We start from the raw sequence: 24,812 nt of genomic DNA on the forward strand, positions 1-24,812 counted from the left end.
TCTAATTTTTAAAAGCAAAGGATTCATTGGTAGCCTTTCCTTTGTTTGGCATATGTATGTGATTTTCTTTAGTTCTACAATGACCTAAATTAGCCACAGAACTATGAAGGATGGCTGAGTGAATAAGTGGTCAGTGGAGGGCACCAGGAGAGCCTTTTCTCCTGTTCCCTGGCACTGATACCCTGTATTTTTTTCAGTCCTATGAAATTATCTGCACTACCACCCAACGCATGATTATTGACTGAAAATGCATTATTAGAAGAAAGGTTGTGGTTTCGGAGTTTACTCCTTTTATCTCCTACAAGATTTCTTTCCATTTTTCCACTAATGCATGAATACCTCCAGAATTTGATATTCTGAGAACATGTTCCATGAATAAACAAACACATTTGTAACTCTCAGAGTACCAATTAGAAATTTCACTCAATGCAACGATGCTTACATATCCCTGTTCTATAGAAAACAACCGCTTGATGGTTCATTTCAGACTGAGTTTCCCCATAGGTTTTCTTCATGAGTATCCTCAAAGAGAACCCATGTTTCATTCAGTAGAGTAGAGAATGCTGTGCTGGATCAATTTCAAGATCCTCACTGGAGCTGTGAGAGCTGAACTAAATAGGCATATGGAAGAGCAAGCTTATTCAATGGAAACAAGACTATGATGAAAAACCTAGAGTCTGATGTGGCCATGGTATGAAATGAACAGAGAGCTTCTTCCTGTTAGGTGGACTGATATGAGGAGATGCTTATTTTCAAAAGTCATAGGAAACAATGGTTGAAATGGATAAGACCACCCAATTGTCACAGGACATTAATGCAACAGCATGTTTACATTGTCTACTCTAGAAAACGAACGTTAGAGAGCCCAATTGGATGATAGCAATAAAAGAGGCATGAGGTTGTAATCACTTGGTCAGTCAAGATTCAACCTCTGTTTTTCTCTTCTTAAATAATTTTAAATACGTTTTCTAACTGGCAAAGGAGCCACCATGGCTTTGTCATTTACAAATTGATTCAAGAACTTCATATCGTAATTTATTTCATTCTAGCACAACCTTATGCAAGACTTCCATAATTTTATTAAATAACAAAAGTGATATTGAATCTTTCTTAGAAATTGTTTAGAGTCAGCATTTTGCAAACATTCTTGGCCAAAGTCTGCTCTTGCTTTTGAGAAAACGTCAATTTTTTTGCCCAGTGGAATACCAAAATTCTATTCTGAAATTAAGCTTGTAAACATAACAAGTTTAAATAATGTAAATTTTGCTCTAACCACTTTGGATCAGTGGTTAGAGCATCAGCCCAAGGACTGAGCCCAGAGGGCCGGTACCTCCGGCTGTGATCCAGGGGCATATGCATGCAGGGAGGCAACCAATGTCTTTCTTTCTCTCTGTCTGTTTCTCCTCCTTCCTTCCAAACTCTCTAAATATCACTGCAAAAAATATCCTTGGATGAGGATTAACAACAATAAAAAAGTAATTTTTTAAATAAAAGTGTTTGTAACCTTATAAGGTAAAACTTTAGCAGAAGTGCATCCTATCCTAAGGTTGGCTCTGGTTAAATCCTTCCCTTGGTCAACATTTACTGGGCACTTAAAATCAGCGGGGCCCTCAGAGCTGAACAAGATACAAACCCGCCCCTCCATGATATCAGAATGGACTGGGGAAAGGACACTTTCACTGATAATCACTACACAGTGCGGTAGGTTCATAATAGAGAGCAGCATCCATTTCTAAGGCGTTTGTTTCATTAGAGTCAATGAGGGAAAAGCCATGTTCTGGGCAAGTAAGGACATGTCAGTTGTCTTCCTGGTTACTTTTTTCTTTTTTTTTTTTTTTAACTGAAGGAAAAGGCTCATGAGGCAGTGGAGAAGGTACATTCAGTCATAGCTGGGGTGGGATGCAGGTTCCACCTTTTACTAGCTCTAGAGCAAAACTCTTGTCTTTGTTTCCTCATGTGGAAGAAGATGATGTAATAGGGTGAATGGGAGGATTAAGATAATGAATGTAAAATGTTTAGAATAGTGTGTTGCACAGAATTAATAATGTTATTATTTTACATGCTTTGTGCTCTCCTTAAAGACAATTAATTACCCTCCAATACTCTCTTCCTTTAGATTGTCAATCAATAATATATAAACTTAATAATGGAAATGAGAAATAGCCAGTTTGGCTCAATGAATAGAGCATCAGCCTACAGACTGCAGGATGGCAAGTTGGATTCCATTCAAGGGGAAATACCTCGGTTGTAGGCCCAATCCCCAATCCTGGTCTCCCCATAATAGGCATGTCTCTCTCACATCGATGTTTCTCACTCTGTCCCCATTCCTTCCACTCTCTAAAAATCAATGGAAAAATTACTTAAGGTGAGGATTAACAAAAATAAAATTAAATAATGGAAATCAGAAGTAAATATAATACATAAACTAGAAAATCAGAAAAAAAGGAAAAATGAATACTTCCAACTAGACTTAGCACTGGACAAGCTTGCCTCTTGCCTAGGTTGTTGACTCTCTCCCATGTACTTAGACACAGGGTGATCACACCACCCTGGATCAGATGGAGCCCTTTACTGAGAGTCTCAGATCTAAAGGAGACCTAGTTCATAGGCCACAAAAAGGAGACCTAGTTTATGTGCCTTATCTGAACACTGTTATTTATTTTTTAAAGTATTTTTTATTGATTCAGAGAGGAAGGCAAAGGGAAAGAAAGAGAGAGAACCATTGGCTGACTGCCTCCTGTATTCCTCCCACTGGGGATCAAGCTCCAACTCTAGCATATGCCCCAACCTAGAATCCAGCCGAGAACTCATGATTCATAGATTCACACTCAACCACTAAGCCACATGGACCAGACTTCTTTTCAATTTAAAATCTTTTCATTTAATGAGTATATTTCACCAGTTAAATAAGAACAACAAACCAAATGAACAACCTTCCTAATATAATGTATAGTTGTGATTGGGATGAAAAACCTGAAACAGATATATATGTCAAACAAAGATGATTAGACGGTAACATTCACTGAAAAGCTGGTAACTCAAAAATGTCCCAATTAAGACAAGACATTGATAGGAATGGTCCATGAGAAAAGTTTATTTAAATGGTTTCATGAAATGTGAAAACGGGAAAAAGTAGTAAAAGTCTTGAAATGATTTCACATATGCATTTGTAATTAATTAGTAAAAGAAGAAGAAAATCATCTCTCCTCCCACATCAGTACATTTCTACAGTCTTTAGAGTCCTGATCAGAGCCACAGCTGCTGTCAATGCCCACTTCACATTTGCTCTCCTGAGCCTCTTCCACCAAGTGTATGAAGAGTTTGCTATAAAAGACTTCTTCCTATCACTACTTATTTTCTGCTTTTGGTTTTTCCTCTTTTAATTCCTTCTTCTCTTCTTGCGTAACTGCTTCTCCACTTTCTTCTGGAGCTTCATGTGAACATGGAAATAAATTCTTTCCAGTCCCAAAACTAGCACCAAAAAGTAGACCAAACATCATTGCAAAAAGACAACAACAGCAACAGCAAATTGTAAATGAAAAAAGTACTGCGAAAAATAAAAAGGGGATTATCAACCCAACCTCTTCCCTGGCTTTCCTTTCATTTCTATTCTCACCACCTCTGCCAAAATTACCATGATCAACACTATGACTTTTCCTTTCTTCCTCACTTAGATTTTCATCCTCAATTTCACCAGGAGAACCACTGTCCACACTACCCCCATTTCCTGGAGTCCTGCAGTCGGGGGGTGCATAGCCAGCCTCACAGTGGCAGTGCCTTACATTGTTACAGACTCCTCTCCCATTGCACATTTCTGCTGGTCTGCAGTCATAGTTGAGCACAGCATGATCAGTGCAGGAGTAATTCATGCAGACTCTGTTTGGGGCACAAGCAGTGCCAGAGTGCACATCTCCCTCATCAGGGATATCAGTAATGTTATAGACATCCAAGCTCCAGCAGAAGTCACCTTCATAAGGAATCTGGATCAGTGTGTGATGGGGTTTGATGGATGGGATGATGGATGGGACCCGTCTAATATTTGTACATATAATTTTCCCACAAAATACATTATCATCAAAGCACTTAACATATCTTGACATTGCTGAGGTGGGACGGCCACAGTTTCCAAACCGGTCCCCTTTGCTGTTGATTGAAATGTAACAGTTTTCTGGGGCTGACCGTGCAGTGTCCCCATACATAGCCATGCATTGATTATCAGGGTTCCTGCATTGACCCCCAACACAGTAGTGCAGCCTACCGCACGACGTCCCATCTTGCTTATAGGTGTCTGTGGGGCACTCTGCAGAGGTACCATCACAATACTCTGGGAGGTCACACTCTCCCAAAGCAGAACGGCACATGAATCCCTTATTCTTCAGTCGGCAACCAAAACAGCAGAGTCCATCACTACATTCTGCACTCCCCTTCAGGCTACATGTTTGGTCACAGCACGGGTCAGTGTAACAGGCAGAACCACAGTCACACTGCTCCTCAGCCTCCACCACACCGTTTCCACAGTAGGAATCCCTACGCGAGCGGCCTTTGTGCCGCTGAGGGTTGTTAAACAGGCAGTCCCCTCTGTGTGCCTGGAGGAACTGGTAGAAGTCCTCAGAGCTACAGTTGCTGAAGCCACTTTCTTTAGTGATATTGTCACGCATGAGGCAGAGGGGTTTGTCTTTACAAATGCAGGCTGAGTGGTCGTGCCGAATACCCAAGTTGTGCCCAAGCTCATGGACCATGAGCGCTGCAAACAGCAGGACATCTTCATGATGGAAGGATTCAACAGCTGCTGCAAACCCACTTGAGCAGGCACCATTGAGAAATGCCTGTCCCATACCCTGTGCAGGATGCTGTCCGACAATCATGTGGGCAACATCATGCTTCACACGATGGAGGAGCTTCTCTTGTCTCCAGCTGTTGAAATTCCCGAGTGTAACTTGCAGGTCCCCTGGGACCTCTATGAGGTCCCCCTCGGTCCAAATCTCCATTCCAGCCAGCACCACCTCTGTGTTTATTCCCCTGGTGAAGCTGTTGGCCAGGGCAATGATGTGCATCACCCTCTGGACCGTCTCATTGACGTTACTGCCCCACATTCGGAACCGCTGGTTGTTGACCACAACAAACATCTCCACATACTTGGTGAGTGACCACAAGTAGGACAGCTCCTGTAGACCGCCAGGCTTCCTGCCCCCTTGTTGTCGGCTGGTGGACACCACTGGGCTGTCTTTGGAAGTGACACTGCAGGAGACTGGCGCTTGATGGGCCATGGTGTACAACACATGTTCAAACCGTCTTGAAGAGCCCATGGGCTCAATGCCATAGGATTTTCCCTCTTTAATCAGGATGCCCCTGAGGCCCGAACAGGTGTTGACAGAAACGAAAGAACCCGGGAGTCCTTCTATGTAGCCTTCATAGTGACAGTCATGTGAGATGGAAGGCATTTCTTGTCCCAGGATGCCATTGTGGTAGCTGAAGACTGGAAAGTTCTTGATAAAATAGTCTGTCTTCACTTTCAGGTGAATCAGCTGTTTCTGGCCCTGCATAGATATCACATAAGATGCCTCTTCCCCTGGGTCTTGCCTTCCCTCAACTGTCAGAGCCTTGGGGATGATTATCTCATAGGATGAATAATATACTGATCCCAGGTCAAAGCACAAACTTGGCAGGAAAGTCAGTACCAACACCAGCACAATCCCCAACCTGACACGTGAAGATCCTGGCACCAGTACCAGCACCAGGCCCTTCATCTGGGCAGCCCAGGTCTGAAGCACTCTGCTTGTCTCATACATCATAACCTCTTGGTTCTTCTGTAGAGAAGGCAAGGAGGAGGCAGAGTCCCTCCCATAGGCAGCCACTGACATGGCCCCAGTGAATCAGTGGCTGATGTAGTGCCTGGGTCCATGAGCAGCAGCGCTCCTTGACATGCAGACCCTTAGGATCTGGGATTAGCTGCAGGTGTTTGCTGGCTGTGTAAAGGGTGAGTACTGCCTACTTATGGCTGTGTCCTTTCTAGTCTCTCTGACCTCTGTGTTATCCTTCAGATAGTGTCCTTTCTGTGGTTTAGTTCCGTATCATTAGCTTCAGTGATCCTTGGCTATAGTCCTTTTGATATTGTGGTGATGTAAAAAGAAAGACTGCAAACTGTAAAGTACAAGATTGTACCTTGAGAGAAGAAACGAAACCTCCGTGCCTTCTTCAGCTGTGCCATACGGAACACCCCCAACTACTGTGTCCGTTGCTCGGCCAACTCCTAATGTTCCAGACCAAGGGGCTTGGAGATCATTGGTGGGCAGTGTGCCCCATTGCCCCTTTCCCCTCATCTAAAACTCTTGCTCTGTAACACATGGTCATCAAACTGAAGTTGTTCTTGATCCCTCAATGATGCTTTTATAGTAATATGCACATCTCTCAGGCCAGTCTGTTAGATAGGCAAGGGACTGGCTTCCCTGTGCCCCAGAATAGACCTAAATGGGCTGGTGACCGTGGGGCAAGGGACAATACTCTAATTTTTTAACATCATCAAAATTCAGCCTCTCAAATTTTGTTTATAACATTGCCAAAAAATGTGTATGGGAGAAGCCAACAAAGCAGCCTTATTTTATGTATGATTTTCATGGGCACGTTGGCTCCAGGCCCACACCATTCTTTGGATGGCTTAGACATGTTGGTACCCTAAAATTAAGCCAATTAAAGACTAGGTATCCCCAAAGTCTCCCTGTGTTAGAAAATGTTCTACAATAGCCTAGCCGGTTTGCTCAGTGGTTAGAGCAGGGGTGGGCAAACTTTTTGACTCGAGGGCCACAATGTGCTCTTAAACTGGACGGGAGGGCCGGAACAAAAGCATGGATGGAGTGTTTGTGTGAACTAATATAAATTCAAAGTAAACATCATTACATAAAAGGGTACGGTCTTTTTTTTCAATAGTTTTATTCATTTCAAACTGGCCGAATCCGGCCCGCGGGCCATAGTTTGCCCACGGCTGGGTTAGAGGGTCGGCCTGCAGACCTAAGGGTCCCAGGTTCGATTCTAGTCAGGAGTACCTACCTCAGTTACAGGCTCCTTCCCGGCTCAGGCCCTGGTCGGAGCTTGTGCAGGAGGCAACTAATCGATGTGTTTCTCTCACATCAATATTTCTGTCTTTCCATATCTCTTCCACTCTCTCTAAAAAAATCAATGGAAAAATATCCTCGGGTGAGGATTAAAAAAAGAAAGAAAGAAGGTTACCTACATGTATCCAGTGCCCAGTTCTGTTTTCATCCTTATTCACCCAGGTTCAAGAGTAGATAAATTAACCAGGCCAATATGGTTCAGAGATTGAGCATTGACCTAGGCTCCATGAGGTCACTGGTTAGATTCTGGATCAGGGCACATGCCTGCGTGTCATGCTGGATCCTCACGTTGATGTTTCCTCCTCAGATGTTTCTATCTCTCTCCTCCTTCCTCTCTTTCAAAAAATCAGTAAGAACATATAGTTAATGAAAGAGTAGATTAACTAGAATTACTAATTGAAGGAATAAATGACTCCCAGGTAAAAGTGCGGTCATGTCTCATCTGTTGTATGTTATTTGTTTGCGCTTGCATCAGACCTGCCCTGAAAGAATGAAAATGTCTCTAGAAAAACTATGTGGACAAATGGTACATTCGTGAACTCAAAATGTACCTCCCTCTTCCTACATTTTGCTGGCCAGTTCACTTCCCTAATGTCTCCGTGCCTCATATTTCCCCGAGAAAAATAAAAGCAATCAAGAGCACTTTCACATGGAGACGCCACATGAGTCGCCTGTATCTAAATTTTCCTCCAGCTCTGGGGGATAAATTGTCCGCACTCCAACTAAGGCCAATCCTCCTACTTGTGAGTGGGGTCTACTTCCCTTTCAGTGTCTCATGGACTTCACTTTTTGAACTGTCCCTTCTGTCTTTTATTTCCAAAACATGTTTGTCCGTTGGATTCAATCTCATTATATGCAGTAATGTTTCATCTTTATCAAACCATCACTCTCAACCCACATCACTTCTCCAGTCACCATCCAAAATCTCCTCTAGACCACAAACTTACACCATACACAAAAATAAACTCAAAATGGATAAAGGATTTAAACGTAAGATGGGAAACCATAAAAATCTTAGAGAAATCCACCAGCTGCAAAAATCTGACATATGTCGAAGCAATATCTTCAGCCTAGGACAGTGGTCGGCAAACCGCGGCTCGCAAGCCACATGCAGCTCTTTGGCCCCTTGAGTGTGGCTCTCCCACAAAATGCCATGTGGGGGTGCGCATGCAGTGCGATTGAAACTTCGTGGCCCATGCGCAGAAGTCAGTTTTCGGCCTGGGCGAGTCTATTTTGAAGAAGTACTGTTGATATTTGGCTCTGTTGACTGAGTTTGCCGACCATTGGCCTAGGGCAATGGAAACTAAAGAGGAAATAAACAAATGGGACGACATCAAAATAAAAAGCTTCTGCACAGAAAAGAAGCCATCAACAAAACAACAAGAAAGCCCACTGCACGATAGAACATGTTTGCAGTGTTATCTCTGATAAGAGTTTAATCTCCAACATTTACAGGGAACTCATACAACTTAAAAGGAAATAAACAACCCAGGCAAAAAAATGGGTTGCCCTAACCCAGTGATGGCGAACCTATGACACGCGTGTCAGAGGTGACAAGCGAACTCATTTTTTGGGTTGATTTTTCTTTGTTAAATGGCATTTAAATATATAAAATAAATATCAAAAATATGTCTTTGTTTTACTATGGTTGCAAATATCAAAAAATTTTTATATATGACACGGCACAAGAGTTAAGTTAGGGTTTTTCAAAATGCTGACACACCGAGCTCAAAAGGTTTGCCATCACTGCCCTAACCGGTTTGTCTCAGTGAATAGAGCGTAGGCCTGCAGACTCAAGGGTCCCAGGTTTGATTCTGGTCAAGGGCATGTACCTTGGTTGCGGGCACATACCCAGTAGGGACTGTGCAGGAGGCAGCTGATTGATGTTTCTCTTTCATCGATGTTTCTAACTCTCTATCCCTCTCTTCCCTCTCTGTAAGAAAAATCAATAAAATATATATATATATATATTTTTTAAATGGGCAACAGACCTAAATAGATACTTTTCAAAAGAGGACATAAGGAAGGCCAAGAGACATATGAAACATGCTCAAAGTCACTAATCATCTGAGAGATGCAAATAAAAAAGACAATGCAATACCATCTCAAACCTGTCAGAATGGCTATTATCAACAAATCAACAAATGACAAGTCCTGGCGAGGATGCGGAGAAAAAGAAACCCTCATGCACTGCTGGTGGGAATGCAGACTGGTGCAGCCACTGTGGACCACAGTATGGAGTTTCCTCAAAAAACTAAAAATGGAACTCCCATTTGACCCAGTGATCCCACTTCTAGGAATATACCCCAAGAAACTAGAAACACCAATCAGAAAGGATATATGCACCCCTATGTTCATAACAGCACAATTTACAATAGCTAAGATTTGGAAACAGCCTAAGTGCCCATCAGCAGAGGAGTGGATTAAAAAACTGGTACATCTGCACAATGGAATACTATGCTGCTATAAAAAGGAAGGAACTCCTACCATTTGCAACAGCATGGATGGACCTGGAGAGCCTTATGCTAAGCGAAATAAGTCAGTCAGAGAAAGATAAATATCACATGATCTCACTCATTTATGGAATATAATGAACAACATAAACTGATGAACAAAAACAGATCCAGAGACAGAGAAGCATCAATCAGATGGTCAAACCTCAGAGGGAAGGTAGGGGAGGGTGGGGGTAAGGGGGAGAGATCAACCAAGCCTAACCAATGGACACAGACACCAGGGGGGTGAGGGCATGAGTGGGGATGGAGGGGGGGCAATGAGGGGATAAGGACACATATGTAATACATTAATCAGTAAAGAAAAAAATCTCTTTAATACATAATGAAATTCTGGAAATATATATACATTCTGTTCCAATTTGCACCCATACTTTTTTCTTTCCTGACATTTAAATTTTGAATCATAGCATAGCCACAAAATGTGAATAGAACATAAATATATTTTTCAGTAAATTATTTGGAAGAGAACAGCTGTCACACACAAAAGGACACATGTTATGATTTAATGTATATGAGGTTCCTCAAGTAATCGAGTTCATAGAGACAGAAAGTGAAGTGGAGATTACAGGAGCTGGGAAATGAGTAATAGGACTGGTTAATGAAGACAGTTTCAGTTTGAGATGATGAAAAAGTTCTGGAAGTGGATGTTGATGATGGTTGCACAACAATGTAAATGTACTTAATGCCACTGAACTATACACTTAGAAATGGTAAGGAGCATTAATTTTATCTTATGAATATTGAAGAGAGAGACAGAGGGAGGGGAGCTGTGTAAGTACAACTCTGATCAAGTAATCAATAGTTTTAGCTCCATAGAAGTCACCCATGTGCCATTGCCAGGTCCTCATGACCCCTTTCTTTGATGGTATCTACTTTGTCACTTTTCTTTCTCAATTTGCTTCCTAAACATGCATCACAGAATTATGTAATTTTATTTTATTTGCCTTTTATCACACCTTTATTGAGATATAATTCATATACCTTAACATTCATTATTTAAAGTATACATAGTGGTGGTTTTTTTTTTTTAAATATATTTTTATTGATTAAGATATTACATATGTGTCCTTGTCCCCACATTGCCCTCTACCACCCCCCCCCCCCGCTCATGCCCTCACCCACCCCCCCGTTGTCCGTGTCCATTGGTTAGGCCTATATGCCTGCATGTAAGTCCTTTGGTTGATCTTTCCCCCTTACCCCCACCCTCCCCAACCCTCCCTCCAAAGCCCGACAGTCCAATCAATGCCTCTCCATCTCTGGATCAGTCCTTGTTCATCAGTTTATGTTGTTCATTATATTCCACAAATGAGTGAGATCATGTGGTATTTATCCACTCTCCAGTTCCATCCATGCTGTGGCAAATGGTAAGAGTTCCTTTTTCTTCTTCCTCTTCTTAAAGAATACCTTTCAGCATTTCATATAATGCTGGTTTGGTGGAGATGAACTCCTTTAGCTTTTTCTTATCCGTGAAGCTCTTTATCTGACCTTCTATTCTGAATGATAGCTTTGCTGGGTAAAGTAATCTTGGTTGTAGGTTCTTGCTATTCATCACTTTGAATATTTCTTGCCACTCTCTTCTGGCCTTCATGGTTTCTGTTGAGAAATCAGCTGACAGTCGTATGGGTACTCCCTTGTAGGTAACTGACTGTCTTTCTCTTGCTGCTTTTAAGATTCTCTCTTTATCTTTTGCTCTTGGCATTTTAATTATGATGTGTCTTGGTGTGGTCCTCTTTGGATTCCTTTTGTTTGGGGTTCTCTGCGCTTCCTGGACTTGTAAGTCTATTTCTTTCACCAGGTAGGGGAAGTTTTCTGTCATTATTTCTTCAAATAGGTTTTCAATATCTTGCCCTCTCTCTTCTTCTGGTACCCCTATAATTCTGATGTTGGTACGCTTGAAGTTGTCCCAGAGGCTCCTTACACTATCTTCATATTTTTGGAGTCTCTTTTCTTTTTTCTTTTTCAGTTGGGTATTTTTTGTTTCTTTGTATTTCAAATCTTTGACTTGATTCTTGGGATCCTCTTGTCTGCTGTTGGATCTCTGTAGATTATTCTTTATTTCAGTCAGTGTGTGCTTAATTTCTAGTTGGTCCTTTTTCATGTCCTCCATGGTCTCACTATACTTATTGAGGGACTCATTAAATTTATCGGCGGTTTCCATGAAATTCTTGAAAAACCTTATAAACCTGGCCTTGAACTCTATATCCAGTTGTTTGCTTTCCTCCATTTCTGCCATTTGTGACCTGTTTCTTTGTCTCCACATTTTGGCTGCTTCCCTGTGTTGATAGAGTGGCTTTGTGTGCTAGGTGTCCTGTAGGGCCCAGTGGCTCAGCCTCCCCAGTTACCTGAGGTGGACACTCTTGGTGCACCCCCTTGTGGGCTTTGTGCACAGTCTTGTTGTAGCTATGCCTTGGTTGTTGTAGGATCACTGGGAGGAATTGACCTCCAGGCCAATTGGCAGTGAGAATCAGCTGTGTCTGCACTGGGAGAACTTCTGTGCTGGAGACACCCTTCTGGGGCAAGACTTGCTTCAGTGGAGCTTTGGTGCTCACTGAGACTGCACCCTGAGTGTGTCCCTTATGGATCTGAGGAGTTGTGATCTGGATGGCCCCCCTCTGACCACTGGGCACAGTGGCTCTTGGATCTAAGGAGGTGCTAATTTAGCCTCTGCCTGAGGTTACACAGCAGGAGCTATGAAGAGAACTGCAGATTCCCCTTCCTTTTTTGGAGTTTGGAGGTGCCCTGATGAGGCTCAGCTGTGAAGCAATGCAAGCCGCTGTGGGGCCTTGGGCCTTCTCTTGGAAGTTCTAGGTCTGTCTTGCCCAGCTGCAGTTTGTTAGGTAATTACAGGTTGCAAATGGCCAGGGCATTCATATGCAAAAGCCTCTGCTGCAGCCTGGGCGGGGCGGGGTCTCAAGGAATCAAAGAGCGGAGAGAGCAGCTATGGCGAGCCTCAGCCCTGCCCTAAGGAGTCGAGAGTCCCAGTGTCCCGGCAATGGTTGCAAGCACCTCTGAGGGAGAGCCGCTCTCAAGCTCGCCCGCTGCCAGACAGTCCAGTTTCTCCCCGTATGAGTCCTGGGTTCCCAGAGACTTCCCGGAACCGGATTTCAGAGCTGTCGGGAGCTTGTGTCTCCCTCCGGATTCAAAAAGACAGCCGCGCTCTCAGGTGCCAGACCCTCTCCGCGTGCGAGCCCCCGTACCTCTGCACTCCACCTCCGCAGCTCCTCTGGCTCTCAGTGTGCTTTTCTTTCCTTCTAGTTGTAGAATTTACACTCAGCCAGCCCTCCTGTAGTTCTGGACGATGTCCACCTTGTGTTTTTGATGCATTTATCAATTGTTGCGGGAAGCAGCAATTTCCCGGTGTTTATCTATGCCGCCATCTTAGTTTTTTCCATAGTGGTGGTTTGTAGTGTGTTCAGAAAATTATGCAGCTGTCATCAAATCAATTTTCTCATCCCCAAGGAAAACTCTAGTATCTATTACCAGTCACTCCCGATTGTCCCCTCTCCACAGCTCATGGCTACCACTCGTCTATTCTCCAGCTCAATGATTTTGTCTATTCCTGACACTTCATAACAGTGGAATCCTACATGTTGTAATCTTCTGTGACAGGCATATTTCACCTCACATAATGTTTCTAAGGATTAGTCCTGCAGTATATTGCATGAATTCTTCCTTTCCTTTAGCCAAATTATGTTCTTTTTTTGTGGATATACAAGATTTTACTTTTAGATCGATCTGCTGATGAATGTTTTGGTTGTCCCTACTTTGGGACTATTATGAATAATACTGCTATGGATATTTGAGTACACGTTTTTGCAAGGACATATATCTTCATTCCTCCTGGGTAGATACTTAGGGGTAGAATTGTTTGGTCATGTGAGAACTCTATGTTTATCCTCTTGAGGAACTGCTCAACTATTTCCAAAGAAGCTGCACAATTTCAAATTCCTGCCAGCAATGAGTGAGGCCTCTAATTTCTCCTGATCATCACTGACATTTGTTATTGTCTACTTTTTTTTATTATAGCCATTCTAGTGGATGTAAAGTTGTATCTTACTTTAGTTTTGATCTGCAGTTCCTTAATAATTAATTATGTTACCCACTTTTTCATGTTTCTTTTGGTCATTTATATCTTCTTTGTAAAAATTTTTATTTACATCCTTTGCCCTTATAAATCTGGGTGTCCTTTTCTTGTTGAGTTGTAAGACTCGTTAATGTTTGCTGGTTACTAGTTCCTATCAGATATGAGTTGCAAACATTTCCCTTATTCTGTGAACTCTCTTTTCACTTTCCTAAAGATATCTTGCTCTAGCTGGTTTGGCTTAGTGGATACAGCATCAGCCTGTGGACTGAAGAGTCCCAGATTTGATTCCAGTCAAGGGCATGTACCTCGGTTGCAGGTTCCCTGGCCTTGGTTGGGCTGCATGCAAAAGGTAGCCAATCATTGTGTCTCTCTCACATCAATGTTTCTCTCAGTCTCTCCCTCTTCCTTCAACTCTCTAAAATAAATGGGAAAATATCCTTGGGTGAGGATTAACAAAACAACAACAAAAAGATGTCTCTTATAGTGGAGAAGTATTTAAGTTTTTTAAAAATCCTCACTCAAGAATGTGTTTTTGTTTAAAATATCTTCTTATTTATTTTTAGAGAGAGGAATGGAGAGGGACAGAGAGATAGAAACTTCAATGAGAGAGAAACATCAATGGCTGCCTCCTACATGCCCCATACTGGGGATTGAGCCCACAACCCGGGCATGTGCCCTGATAAGGAACCTCATTTGTGACTTCTTGGTTCATGGGCCGAAGCTTAAACACTGAGCATCACTGGCCTGGTCCAGAAATAAATGTTATTGATATTAGAGAGAAGAAAGAAAAATGGATGTGGGAGAGAAACATTGATCATTTGCCTCCCATACACGTCTCAGATGGGAATTAAAGTCCAACCTGGGTATGTGCCCTGACAGGCAGTTGAATCCAAAATCTTTATGGTGTATGGGACGATGCTCCAACCAACTGAGCAACCTGGCCAGAGAAAGAAGTATTCCATTTTTTCCCAATTTATTTGTGTTAAATAAACTTATATAAGATATTAAATTATATCTTACCCGTTTTTAAGTGTATGCTTAGAGGTATTAAATACATATATCATCACCGCTAGCCATCTTCTGACTCTTCATCTTGTAAAATTCAAACTCTGTATTGATTAATCCCCATTGCCTCCTTTCCCCCGTCCTAGCAGCTGCCATTCTACTTTCTCTCTCTATAATTTTGACTACCTGAGTGCCTCATACAGTGGAATCATACAGTATCTGTCTTTCTGTGACTGGCTTATTTTACTTAGCATAATGTCCTCAAGGTTCATTCTGTTGTGGACCAACATTCACAAGAATAAGACCACCAATTCCAATTAGGTCTTAAACAGCAAGCGACGAGTTATTGAACTGGCCAGTGACGGCCACAGGCTTTCTTCTGTAACAGCCCCGAGCTTTGTGTTCCACGAGGTTTTATACACAGAAACCACAAACGTCCTTGATTTACAGTTACAAGGGTCTAATCAGGACCTTGACGCTGATGTCTGGGAGTGGGAGACTTGGAGTTATGCCTGGTTACCTATCCTTGACCCCATCCTTGTTAAAATTTTTTACTGACATTCAATTCATCACAATTCATGTTGTAGCATATTAAAGAATTTCCTTTCTTTTTAATGATGAGTACATTCCATTGTATGTACATACCATACTTTATTCATCCATTCATTTGTCAATGGACACTTAAGTTGCTTTATATTTTAGCTGTTATAAATAATGCTGCTATGAACATGGATATACAAACATAACTTCAAGCCCCTGGTTTAGATTCTTTTGGACATATACTCAGAAGTTGTATAGCTGGACCATATGGTAATTCTGTTTTTAATTTTTTTATGTCATATTGTATTCCATAGGGGCTGTGCTGTTTTACATTCCCACCAACAGTGCACAAGGTCTTCCATATTCTTCAGATCCTCTCTCACACTAGTTATTTAAAAAACATCACTGGCCAGGCCCAGGAATATGTTTATTGATTTTAGAGAGAGGGTTGGTTTTTTTTATAAGGTGTGAGGTGGTATCTCATAGTAGGTTTGATTTGTAGTCTCCGAAGATTAGTGATGTTGAATATCTTTTCCTGTGCTTATAGGCCATCTGTGTATATTTATTGAAGAAATATTCATTTGAGTCCTTTGCCCATTGTCTGAATCAGGTTGTTGGTTTTTTTGTTGTTGAGGCTTAGGAGTTCTCTGTATGTTATGGATATTAATCTTTTCCCTGCTATGTGATTTTCAAATATCTTCTCTCTTATTCTTGTGTTATCTCTTTACTCTGTTCATAGTGGTTTTTGATCCACAAAACTTTTTTATTTTCATGAACTCCAGTTTGTCTTTTGTTGCCTGTGCCTTTGGTATCATATGTGAGAAATCATTGCCAAATCCAATTGATAGGGGCAGAAATAGAATGTTGGGGAACCAGCTAGAATTGTAAGAAATATTAATCATGCTCTGTTAACCGTAATTGTTTTGGTCTGATTAAAGAAGGCACGTTCTAACCTGGCTGGCAGTTACACACAGTCCTTTGAAGACTCTAGCCAAGCCGTGGGCAAACTACGGCCCGCGGGCTGGATCCGGCCGTTTGAAATGAATAAAACTATTTTTAAAAAAAGACCGTACCTTTTTATGTAATGACATTTACTTTGAATTTATATTAGTTCACACAACACTCCATCCATGCTTTTGTTCCGGCCCTCCGGTCCAGTTTAAGAACCCATTGTGGCCCTCGAGTCAAAAAGTTTGCCCACCCCTGCCCTAGCCCTTGCATATCACTAAGCCCTTTGAAAATCCCCAGTTATTTTGCATACCCACAGGCCTTTGTAAATCTCCAGCCTGCTTACCTGTTAACTGCCCATTTGGCATACCCTTTGGCTCTTTCCCCATGTACCCAATATAAGCAGCTGGCTTATGGTGGGGTGCAGAGCAGATTTTTGTGATGACCTGCTGCTCTGCCATATTGCCAGCAGTATTGGAATAAACATTCATATATGTTTGACTGGTGTATATGTTAGATTCTGAGGAAAGGTGGCCACCACATGGGTCTTTGAATTATATATATCCTATCTAATAAAAGGCTAATATGCAAATTGTCCCCTCGACTGGGAGTTTGACCAGGAGTTCAACCAGGGAATGGGGCTGGCGGGCCAACAGCCCGTGGCCCCTCCGCCGGCCAGCCCCACCCCTGATCACTCCCCCAATGTGGGTGGGGCCAGCTGGACCCCACCTGTGCACAAATTTGTGCACCGGGCCTCTAGTATATATATAAAAGGCTAATATGCTAAGTGTCCCTCCTACCTTCCAACCAGTCTCTATGATGTGCACAGACCACCAGGGGGCAGACGCTTAACCTAGGAGCTGCTGAGCTGCAGTGACTTGGCAGCAGCGGTTCTTGGGTGACACACCCTGAAACCAGAGAGGAGGGAGTCAGATTCCTCGCGGGGCCACGTGATTCCACCTTTGGCCATGGGTTATGTTTTTGCTGGGGCACTGTTGGAGACAAATCTGGTTTACTGCACACTTGCGTTTGCATTCCACACCCTATATGACAGCAACTTTGCATAGTGCCCGCTTGCATTCTGGGACCCCTCGGGGGATGTCAGGGAGCTGGTTTCAGCCCATTCCCCTCAGATCAGGCCGAGGGACCCCACCTGCCAGAGGGATCCTGGTCACTCTGCAGACACAAGGGAGGGACCACGGGAGGTTGGCTCCAGGGCGTGTCTGGCCCCTCTCGCCCACTCCTGCCCTGCTGACCACCTTCTAACTAATTTCCTTTCAAAGTGCACAAATTCGTGCACCAGGTCACTAGTTGTACTATATTAGAGTCAGAATCTTTTCGTAAAAGGTTCAGGGAAATGGGGAGAAATACAATATGTGCAGGCTTTTATGTCATTGCATAATTTTGATTCTGATGGAAATAAGGAAGGAACTAAGCTGATGGTTCAGAGAAAAGATGAGGTACCGGTCATACCAAAAAGTAGAGAACATGAGGAGAAGGAGAAGGAGGAACAGGAACAGGAGGAGGCTGTTTTAGGGTCCATTGTTAAGGCTGTCCTCCGGTGTCAGGAATGGGATGATATACAGGCTCCAAGTGCTCCCAACAGCAAAGGAGCTCCCTCCCTATCCTGGAATCTCAGATGCTGTAGACCCTGTGAGAAAGCCTGAGACAGTTGACCCCTTCCCCTCAAAGACGAGGTGGGTACTGAATTTGGAGGGGATAAGGCTAACTCCTTGGCAGGGCAATTTCCCCTCCGGGCCGTATACCAGTGGGAACCACAGGGGATGGGCACCCAGCAGGATATTACTGGGCCCATTCCCCTTTCTTTACTTCAGATCTACTCAATTGGAAAAACTCCAACCCCTCTTACTGGGATGACCCTTTAAAAATTACAGGTTTGTAGATTCCATCTTTGCCACTCACAACCCCAATGGGGCCGATATTCAGGCCCTGCTCAACATCCTTTTAACTGAGGATGAAAAGAGACTAGTGCTTGGTAAGGCCAGAGAGGAAGCACTTCAGTTACATGAGAAAAGCCCGAATCACACCCCAGACCCTGCTCAAGGTACTCTGCTTGTCCAGCCTAGTTTAATTTAAACTAAACAACTTGAACACTATCAGAAGTGTATAGTAGGGGGGCTCAGGAAGGGGATCCCCAAACAAAAGAGTTTGCATATGATACAGGCAGTTTGACAGAAAGTAGATGAAGATGCCTCTGCCTTCAAGAACGAATCTTTCAGGATTACCAGAAATATGCACATGTAGATCCCCAGGCTGGAGAAAATATTCCTGTGGTTAACTGTACTTTCAACTAGCCAGAGTTTTCCAGATATTAGAAAAAATGCAGAAGGTTGGCGGGGCACATGGAATGGATCCCTCATAATTAGTTTGTATTGCTTTTAAAGTTTTTAATAAAAGAGAAAATGAGAAGGCAACTGTCTTCCTGGGGCAAGCACATCATTGGAAACCATGGAGCAGGAAAGGGAAAGGAATGGGAAGAAAAGCCCCTCTGGAATATGATCAGTGTGCATTCTGCAGAGGTAAAGCCACTGGAAAAGCTAGTGCTGAAAGAGGAAGGCGTTCTAGGCCAGAAAGGGAGCAGGCAAGAAATGCCTGAGGTCATGTTGAACAAAGTCATAGGTGACTGTGATTTAAATGGAATGGACCTCCCAATAGTCAGAGGATTTTATTGCCACACCAAGTTTACATTGCGTACTCTAGATAACGGGGGGGGGGGGGGGGGGGGGGAAGCAGTGGGAGTTCCTGAACTCCAGACTGTGGAGACAAAATCAATTTCTGGGTTATCTTCGTCAGGACATGAGAGAGCCCAGTTGGATTACAGCAATGAAAGAGGCATGAGGTTTTACACACTTTGTCAGTCATGATTCCACCACTGATGTTCATTTCTTAAATAATTAAAAAAATGTTTCCTAATTGTGAGAAGAGCCGCCATGGCATTGTCAGTTACAAACTAATACAAGAACTTCATATTCTCATTTATTTCATTCCAGCACAACCTCATGCAGGACTTCTAAATATTTATTAGGTAACAAAAGTGGTATTGGATCTTTCTAAGAAATTTTTTAAAGAGTCAGCATTTTGCAAACATTTTTGGCAGAAGTCTGATCCTGCTTTTGAGAAAACATGTCAGTGAGAAATTTGGTGTCCAGTGCATTACTAAAATTCTATTCTGAAATTGTTTGTAAACATGACAAGTTAAAAAATGTAAATATTTAAATAAAAAATGTTTGCAACATTGTAATGTAAAACTTAGCAGAATTGCATCCTATCCTAAGGTTGGCTCTAGTTAAATCCTTCCCTTGGTCAACATTTACTGGGCATTTACAATCAGCAGTGCCCTCAGAGCTGAACACAAGATACAAACCTGCCACTCCATGATGTCAGAATGGAATGAGGAAAGGACACTTTCACCGATAATGACTATACAATGTGGTAGAAAGCAGCATCCATTTGTAAGGCTTTTGTGTCATTAGAGTCAATAAGGGAAAAGCCATGTTCTGGGCAAGTAGACATGTCAGTTGTCTTCCTGGTCACTTTTTTTTTTTTTTTTTTACTGAAGGAAAAGGCTCATGAGGCAGTGGAGAAGGTAATTCAGTCATAGCTGGGGTGGGATGCAGGTTCCACCTTTTACTAGCTCTAAGCAAAACTCTGTCTTTGTTTCCTCATCTGGAAGAAGATGGTCTAATAGAGTGAATGGGAGGGTTAAATTAAGACAATGAACGTAAAATGTTAAGAATGATGTCTTGGCCCCTAGTTGGTTTGGCTCAGTGGATAGACCATTGGCCTGCGGACTTAAGGGTCCCAGGTATGCTTCTGGTCAAGGGCACGTGCCCAGTGATTCTTTCTCATCATTGATGTTTCTATCTCTCTCTCCCTCTCCCTTCCTCTCAGAAATCAATAAAATATATTAATAAAAAAAGAATAATGTCTTGCACACAATTGATAATATTATTTTACATCCTTTGTGCTCTCCTACAGACAATTAACAACCCTCCAATGCTCTGTCCCTTTGGGTTATCAGGCAATAAAATATTAACTTAATAATGGAAATCAGAAATAAATATAATAAGAAAAGTAGAAAAAAGGAAATAGGAAAAAGGAATACTTCCAACTAGACTCAGCAGTGGACAAGCTTGCCTCTTGCCTAGGTTGCTTACTCTCTCCCATGTACTCAGACACAGGGTGATCACACCCCCCTGAATCAGATAGAGCCCTTCCAGAGAGTCCCAAATCTAAGGTTTATAGGCCACAGAAAGCCTAACTGATGCCTATGTGAACACTGTTACTTACTTTTTATTTACTTTTTTATTTATATATTTTGTTAATCCTCCTCCAAGGATATTTTTCCAATGATTTTTAGGGAGAGTGGAAGAGAGAGGGAAAAAGAGAGAAGCCCTAGCTGGTTTGGCTCAGGGGATAGAGCGTTAGCCTGCAGACTGAAGGGTCCCAAGTTCGATTAGGGTCAAAGGCACATGCCTGGGTTGCGGGTCTGGTCCCCAGTAGGGGTTGTTCAGGAGGCAGCTGATCAATGATTCTCTCTCATCATTGATGCTTCTATCTTTCTCCCTCTCCCTTCCTCTCTCAAATCAATAAAAATATATTTTAAGAGAGAGAGGAAGAGAGACAGAGAGAGACAGAGAGACAGAGAGAGAGAGGGAGAGAGAGAGAGAGAGAGAGAGAGAGAGAGAGAGAGAGAGAGAGAGAGACATCGATGTGAGAGAAACACATCAACACATCGATTGGTTGCCACCTGCACATGCCCAACCAGGACCTGGGCCCCAACCAGAGGAGGAGCCTGCAACCAAGGTACATGCCCTTGACTGGAATCTAACCTGGGACCCTTTGGTCTGCAGGCCGACACTTACTCCACTGAGCCAAACAGGTTAGGGCTATTTTTTTAATTTAAAATATTTTTATTTCATGGGTATACTTACTCAGTTCAGTGAGAACTACAAATCAAATAAACAACCTTCCTAATACAATCTGTAGTTGTGATTTGGATGAAAAAAAACTGGCACAGATATATATGTCAAAAACAGAGGATGGAAGGTAGCATTCTCTGAAAAACTGGTAACTCAAAAATTGGCCCAAATGCCCTAACGGGTTTGGCTCAGTGGATAGAGTGTCAGCCTGTGGACTGAAGGGTCCCAAGTTCGATTTCAGTCAAGGGCATGTACCTTAATTGCTGGCACATCCCCAGTAGGGGGTGTGCAGAAGGCAGCTGATCGATGCTTCTCTCTCATGGATGTTTTTAACTCTCTATCCCTCTCCCTTCCTCTCTGTAAAAAGTCAATAAAGTATATTAAAAAAAAAAATTGGGCCAACTAGGACAAGACTTTGATAGGAATGATCCATGAGAAGAGTTTATTTAAATGACTTAATGAAATGTGAAAAAGGAAAATATAGTAAAATGTTTTATAAATTATTTCACTTACACATATAATTAGTAAAAGATAGAAGAAAATCCCTCCTTTACATTAGCACATTTCTATAGTCTTTACAGTCCCCATCAGAGCCACTTCGCCTGTCAATACCCACTTCACATTTACTCTACTGAGCCTCTTCCACCAAGTGTCTGAAGTGCTTGCTATAGAAGACTTCTTCCTATCACTACTCATTTTCTGTTGTTGACCCTTCCTCTCTTAATGTCGTTGTCCTCTTCTTATGCAAGTGTTTTCTTCTTTCGGGGGCCACTTGTGAGTTCTGTAAAAAATCCTCGTCAGCCCCAAGATGGACACCAATAATTAGACCGAAAAATATTACAAAAAATAAACAACAGTAAAAGAAGATACACAAACAAAAAATAAATATTACTAAAACAAAAAAGGGGAATACAAACATTAACACATCCTTGCTGTCATTTTCATTTCTATTCTCACCACCTTTGCCAAAATTTTCATGATCAACACTATAACTGTTCTTTTCATCCTCACTTGGATTTTCAACCTCTGTTTTGCCAGGAGAACCGCTGTCCACACTCCCCCCATTTCCTGGAGTCCTGCAGTCGGGGGGTGCATAGCCAGCCTCACAGTGGCAGTGCCTTACATTGTTACAGACTCCTCTCCCATTGCACATTTCTGCTGGTCTGCAGTCATAGTTGAGCACAGCATGATCAGTGCAGGAGTAATTCATGCAGACTCTGTTTGGGGCACAAGCAGTGCCAGAGTGCACATCTCCCTCATCAGGGATATCAGTAATGTTATAGACATCCAAGCTCCAGCAGAAGTCACCTTCATAAGGAATCTGGATCAGTGTGTGATGGGGTTTGATGGATGGGATGATGGATGGGACCCGTCTAATATTTGTACATATAATTTTCCCACAAAATACATTATCATCAAAGCACTTAACGTATCTTGACATTGCTGAGGTGGGACGGCCACAGTTTCCAAACCGGTCCCCTTTGCTGTTGATTGAAATGTAACAGTTTTCTGGGGCTGACCGTGCAGTGTCCCCATACATAGCCATGCATTGATTATCAGGGTTTCGGCATTGACCCCCAACACAATAATGCAGTCTACCGCACGACGTCCCATCTTGCTTATAGGTGTCTGTGGGGCACTCTGCAGAGGTACCATCACAATACTCTGGGAGGTCACACTCTCCCAAAGCAGAACGGCACATGAATCCCTTATTCTTCAGTCGGCAACCAAAACAGCAGAGTCCATCACTACATTCTGCACTCCCCTTCAGGCTACATGTTTGGTCACAGCACGGGTCAGTGTAACAGGCAGAACCACAGTCACACTGCTCCTCAGCCTCCACCACACCGTTTCCACAGTAGGAATCCCTACGCGAGCGGCCTTTGTGCCGCTGAGGGTTGTTAAACAGGCAGTCCCCTCTGTGTGCCTGGAGGAACTGGTAGAAGTCCTCAGAGCTACAGTTGCTGAAGCCACTTTCTTTAGTGATATTGTCACGCATGAGGCAGAGGGGTTTGTCTTTACAAATGCAGGCTGAGTGGTCGTGCCGAATACCCAAGTTGTGCCCAAGCTCATGGACCATGAGCGCTGCAAACAGCAGGACATCTTCATGATGGAAGGATTCAACAGCTGCTGCAAACCCACTTGAGCAGGCACCATTGAGAAATGCCTGTCCCATACCCTGTGCAGGATGCTGTCCGACAATCATGTGGGCAACATCATGCTTCACACGATGGAGGAGCTTCTCTTGTCTCCAGCGGTTGAAATTCCCGAGTGTAACTTGCAGGTCCCCTGGGACCTCTATGAGGTCCCCCTCGGTCCAAATCTCCATTCCAGCCAGCACCACCTCTGTGTTTATTCCCCTGGTGAAGCTGTTGGCCAGGGCAATGATGTGCATCACCCTCTGGACCGTCTCATTGACGTTACTGCCCCACATTCGGAACCGCTGGTTGTTGACCACAACAAACATCTCCACATACTTGGTGAGTGACCACAAGTAGGACAGCTCCTGTAGACCGCCAGGCTTCCTGCCCCCTTGTTGTCGGCTGGTGGACACCACTGGGCTGTCTTTGGAAGTGACACTGCAGGAGACTGGCGCTTGATGGGCCATGGTGTACAACACATGTTCAAACCGTCTTGAAGAGCCCATGGGCTCAATGCCATAGGATTTTCCCTCCTTAATCAGGATGCCCCTGAGGCCTGAACATGTGTTGACAGAAACAAAAGAACCCGGGAGTCCTTCTATGTAGCCTTCATAGTGACAGTCATGTGAGATGAAAGGCATTTCTTGTCCCAGGATGCCATTGTGGTAGCTGAAGACTGGAAAGTTCTTGATAAAATAGTCTGTCTTCACTTTCAGGTGAATCACCTGTTTTTGACCCTGCATAGATATCACATAAGATGCCTTTTGCCTTGTGTCTTGCCTTCCCTCAACTGTCAGAGCCTTGGGGATGACTATTTCATAGGACAAATAATATACTGATCCCAGGTCACAGCACAAGCTTGGCAGGAAACTCAGTACCAACACCAGCACAATCCCCAACCTGACACGTGAAGATCCAGGCACCAGTACCAGCGCCAAGCTCTTCATCTGGGGAGCCCAGGTCTGAAGCAATCTGCTTGTCTCATACATAACCACTTGGTTCCTCTGTAGAGAAGGTGGGCACTGACATGGCCCCACTGAATCAGTGGCTGATGCAGGGCTTGTGTCCTTAAGCATAAGCACTCCTGGACATGCAGACTGTTAGGCACTGGGATTAGCTGCAGGTGTTGGCTGGCTGCATAAATGGTGGGTACTGCCTACCTCTGGCTGTGTCCTTTCTAGTCTCTCTGACCTCTCTTATCCTTCAGATAGTGTCCTTTCTGTGGCTTCGTTCCATAGCATTAGCTTCAGTGATCCTTGGCTACAGTCCTTTGATATTGTGGTGATGTAATTACCAAGAAGGACTCCAAACCCTGGGAGAGGAAACAAAAACTCTGTGCCTTCCTCAACTGTGCCACACGGAACTTCCACCCCTCCTGTGTCCGTTGCTCAGCTAACTACTAATGTTCCAGACCGGGGGCTTGGAGATCATTGGTGGGCACACTCCATTGCCCATTTCCCCTCTTCTAAAACTCTTGCTCTGTAACATATGTGCATCAAATTCAGGATCTTATTGATCTCTCAATGAGG

At 43.2% G+C, this 24,812-nt stretch overlaps 2 protein-coding genes across 2 annotated transcripts in view; both read right to left on the reverse strand.

The window, feature by feature from the left end:
* The window catches only part of LOC308535006 (disintegrin and metalloproteinase domain-containing protein 1a-like), a gene marked incomplete at both ends in the record, with an annotated part of 51,900 nt that extends 27,628 nt beyond the window's left edge, over positions 1 to 24,272 (reverse strand). The window contains one exon of the mRNA XM_081113721.1: positions 22,100 to 24,272. Coding sequence (XP_080969847.1) covers positions 22,100 to 24,272 — 2,173 coding nt within the window. The remainder of the gene's footprint in view (positions 1 to 22,099) is intronic.
* Positions 3,348 to 5,861, reverse strand: LOC308534798 (disintegrin and metalloproteinase domain-containing protein 1a-like; the record flags this gene model as incomplete). Its single annotated transcript, XM_081113365.1, has 1 exon — positions 3,348 to 5,861. The coding sequence occupies one exon, from the start codon at positions 5,859 to 5,861 to the stop codon at positions 3,348 to 3,350; it is 2,514 nt and encodes an 837-aa protein (XP_080969491.1).
* Positions 24,273 to 24,812: the final 540 nt, after the last annotated feature.

The sequence above is a fragment of the Myotis nattereri genome (genome assembly GCF_964212035.1).
Source record: "Myotis nattereri genome assembly, chromosome: 19".
Taxonomy (NCBI): Eukaryota; Metazoa; Chordata; class Mammalia; order Chiroptera; family Vespertilionidae; genus Myotis; species Myotis nattereri.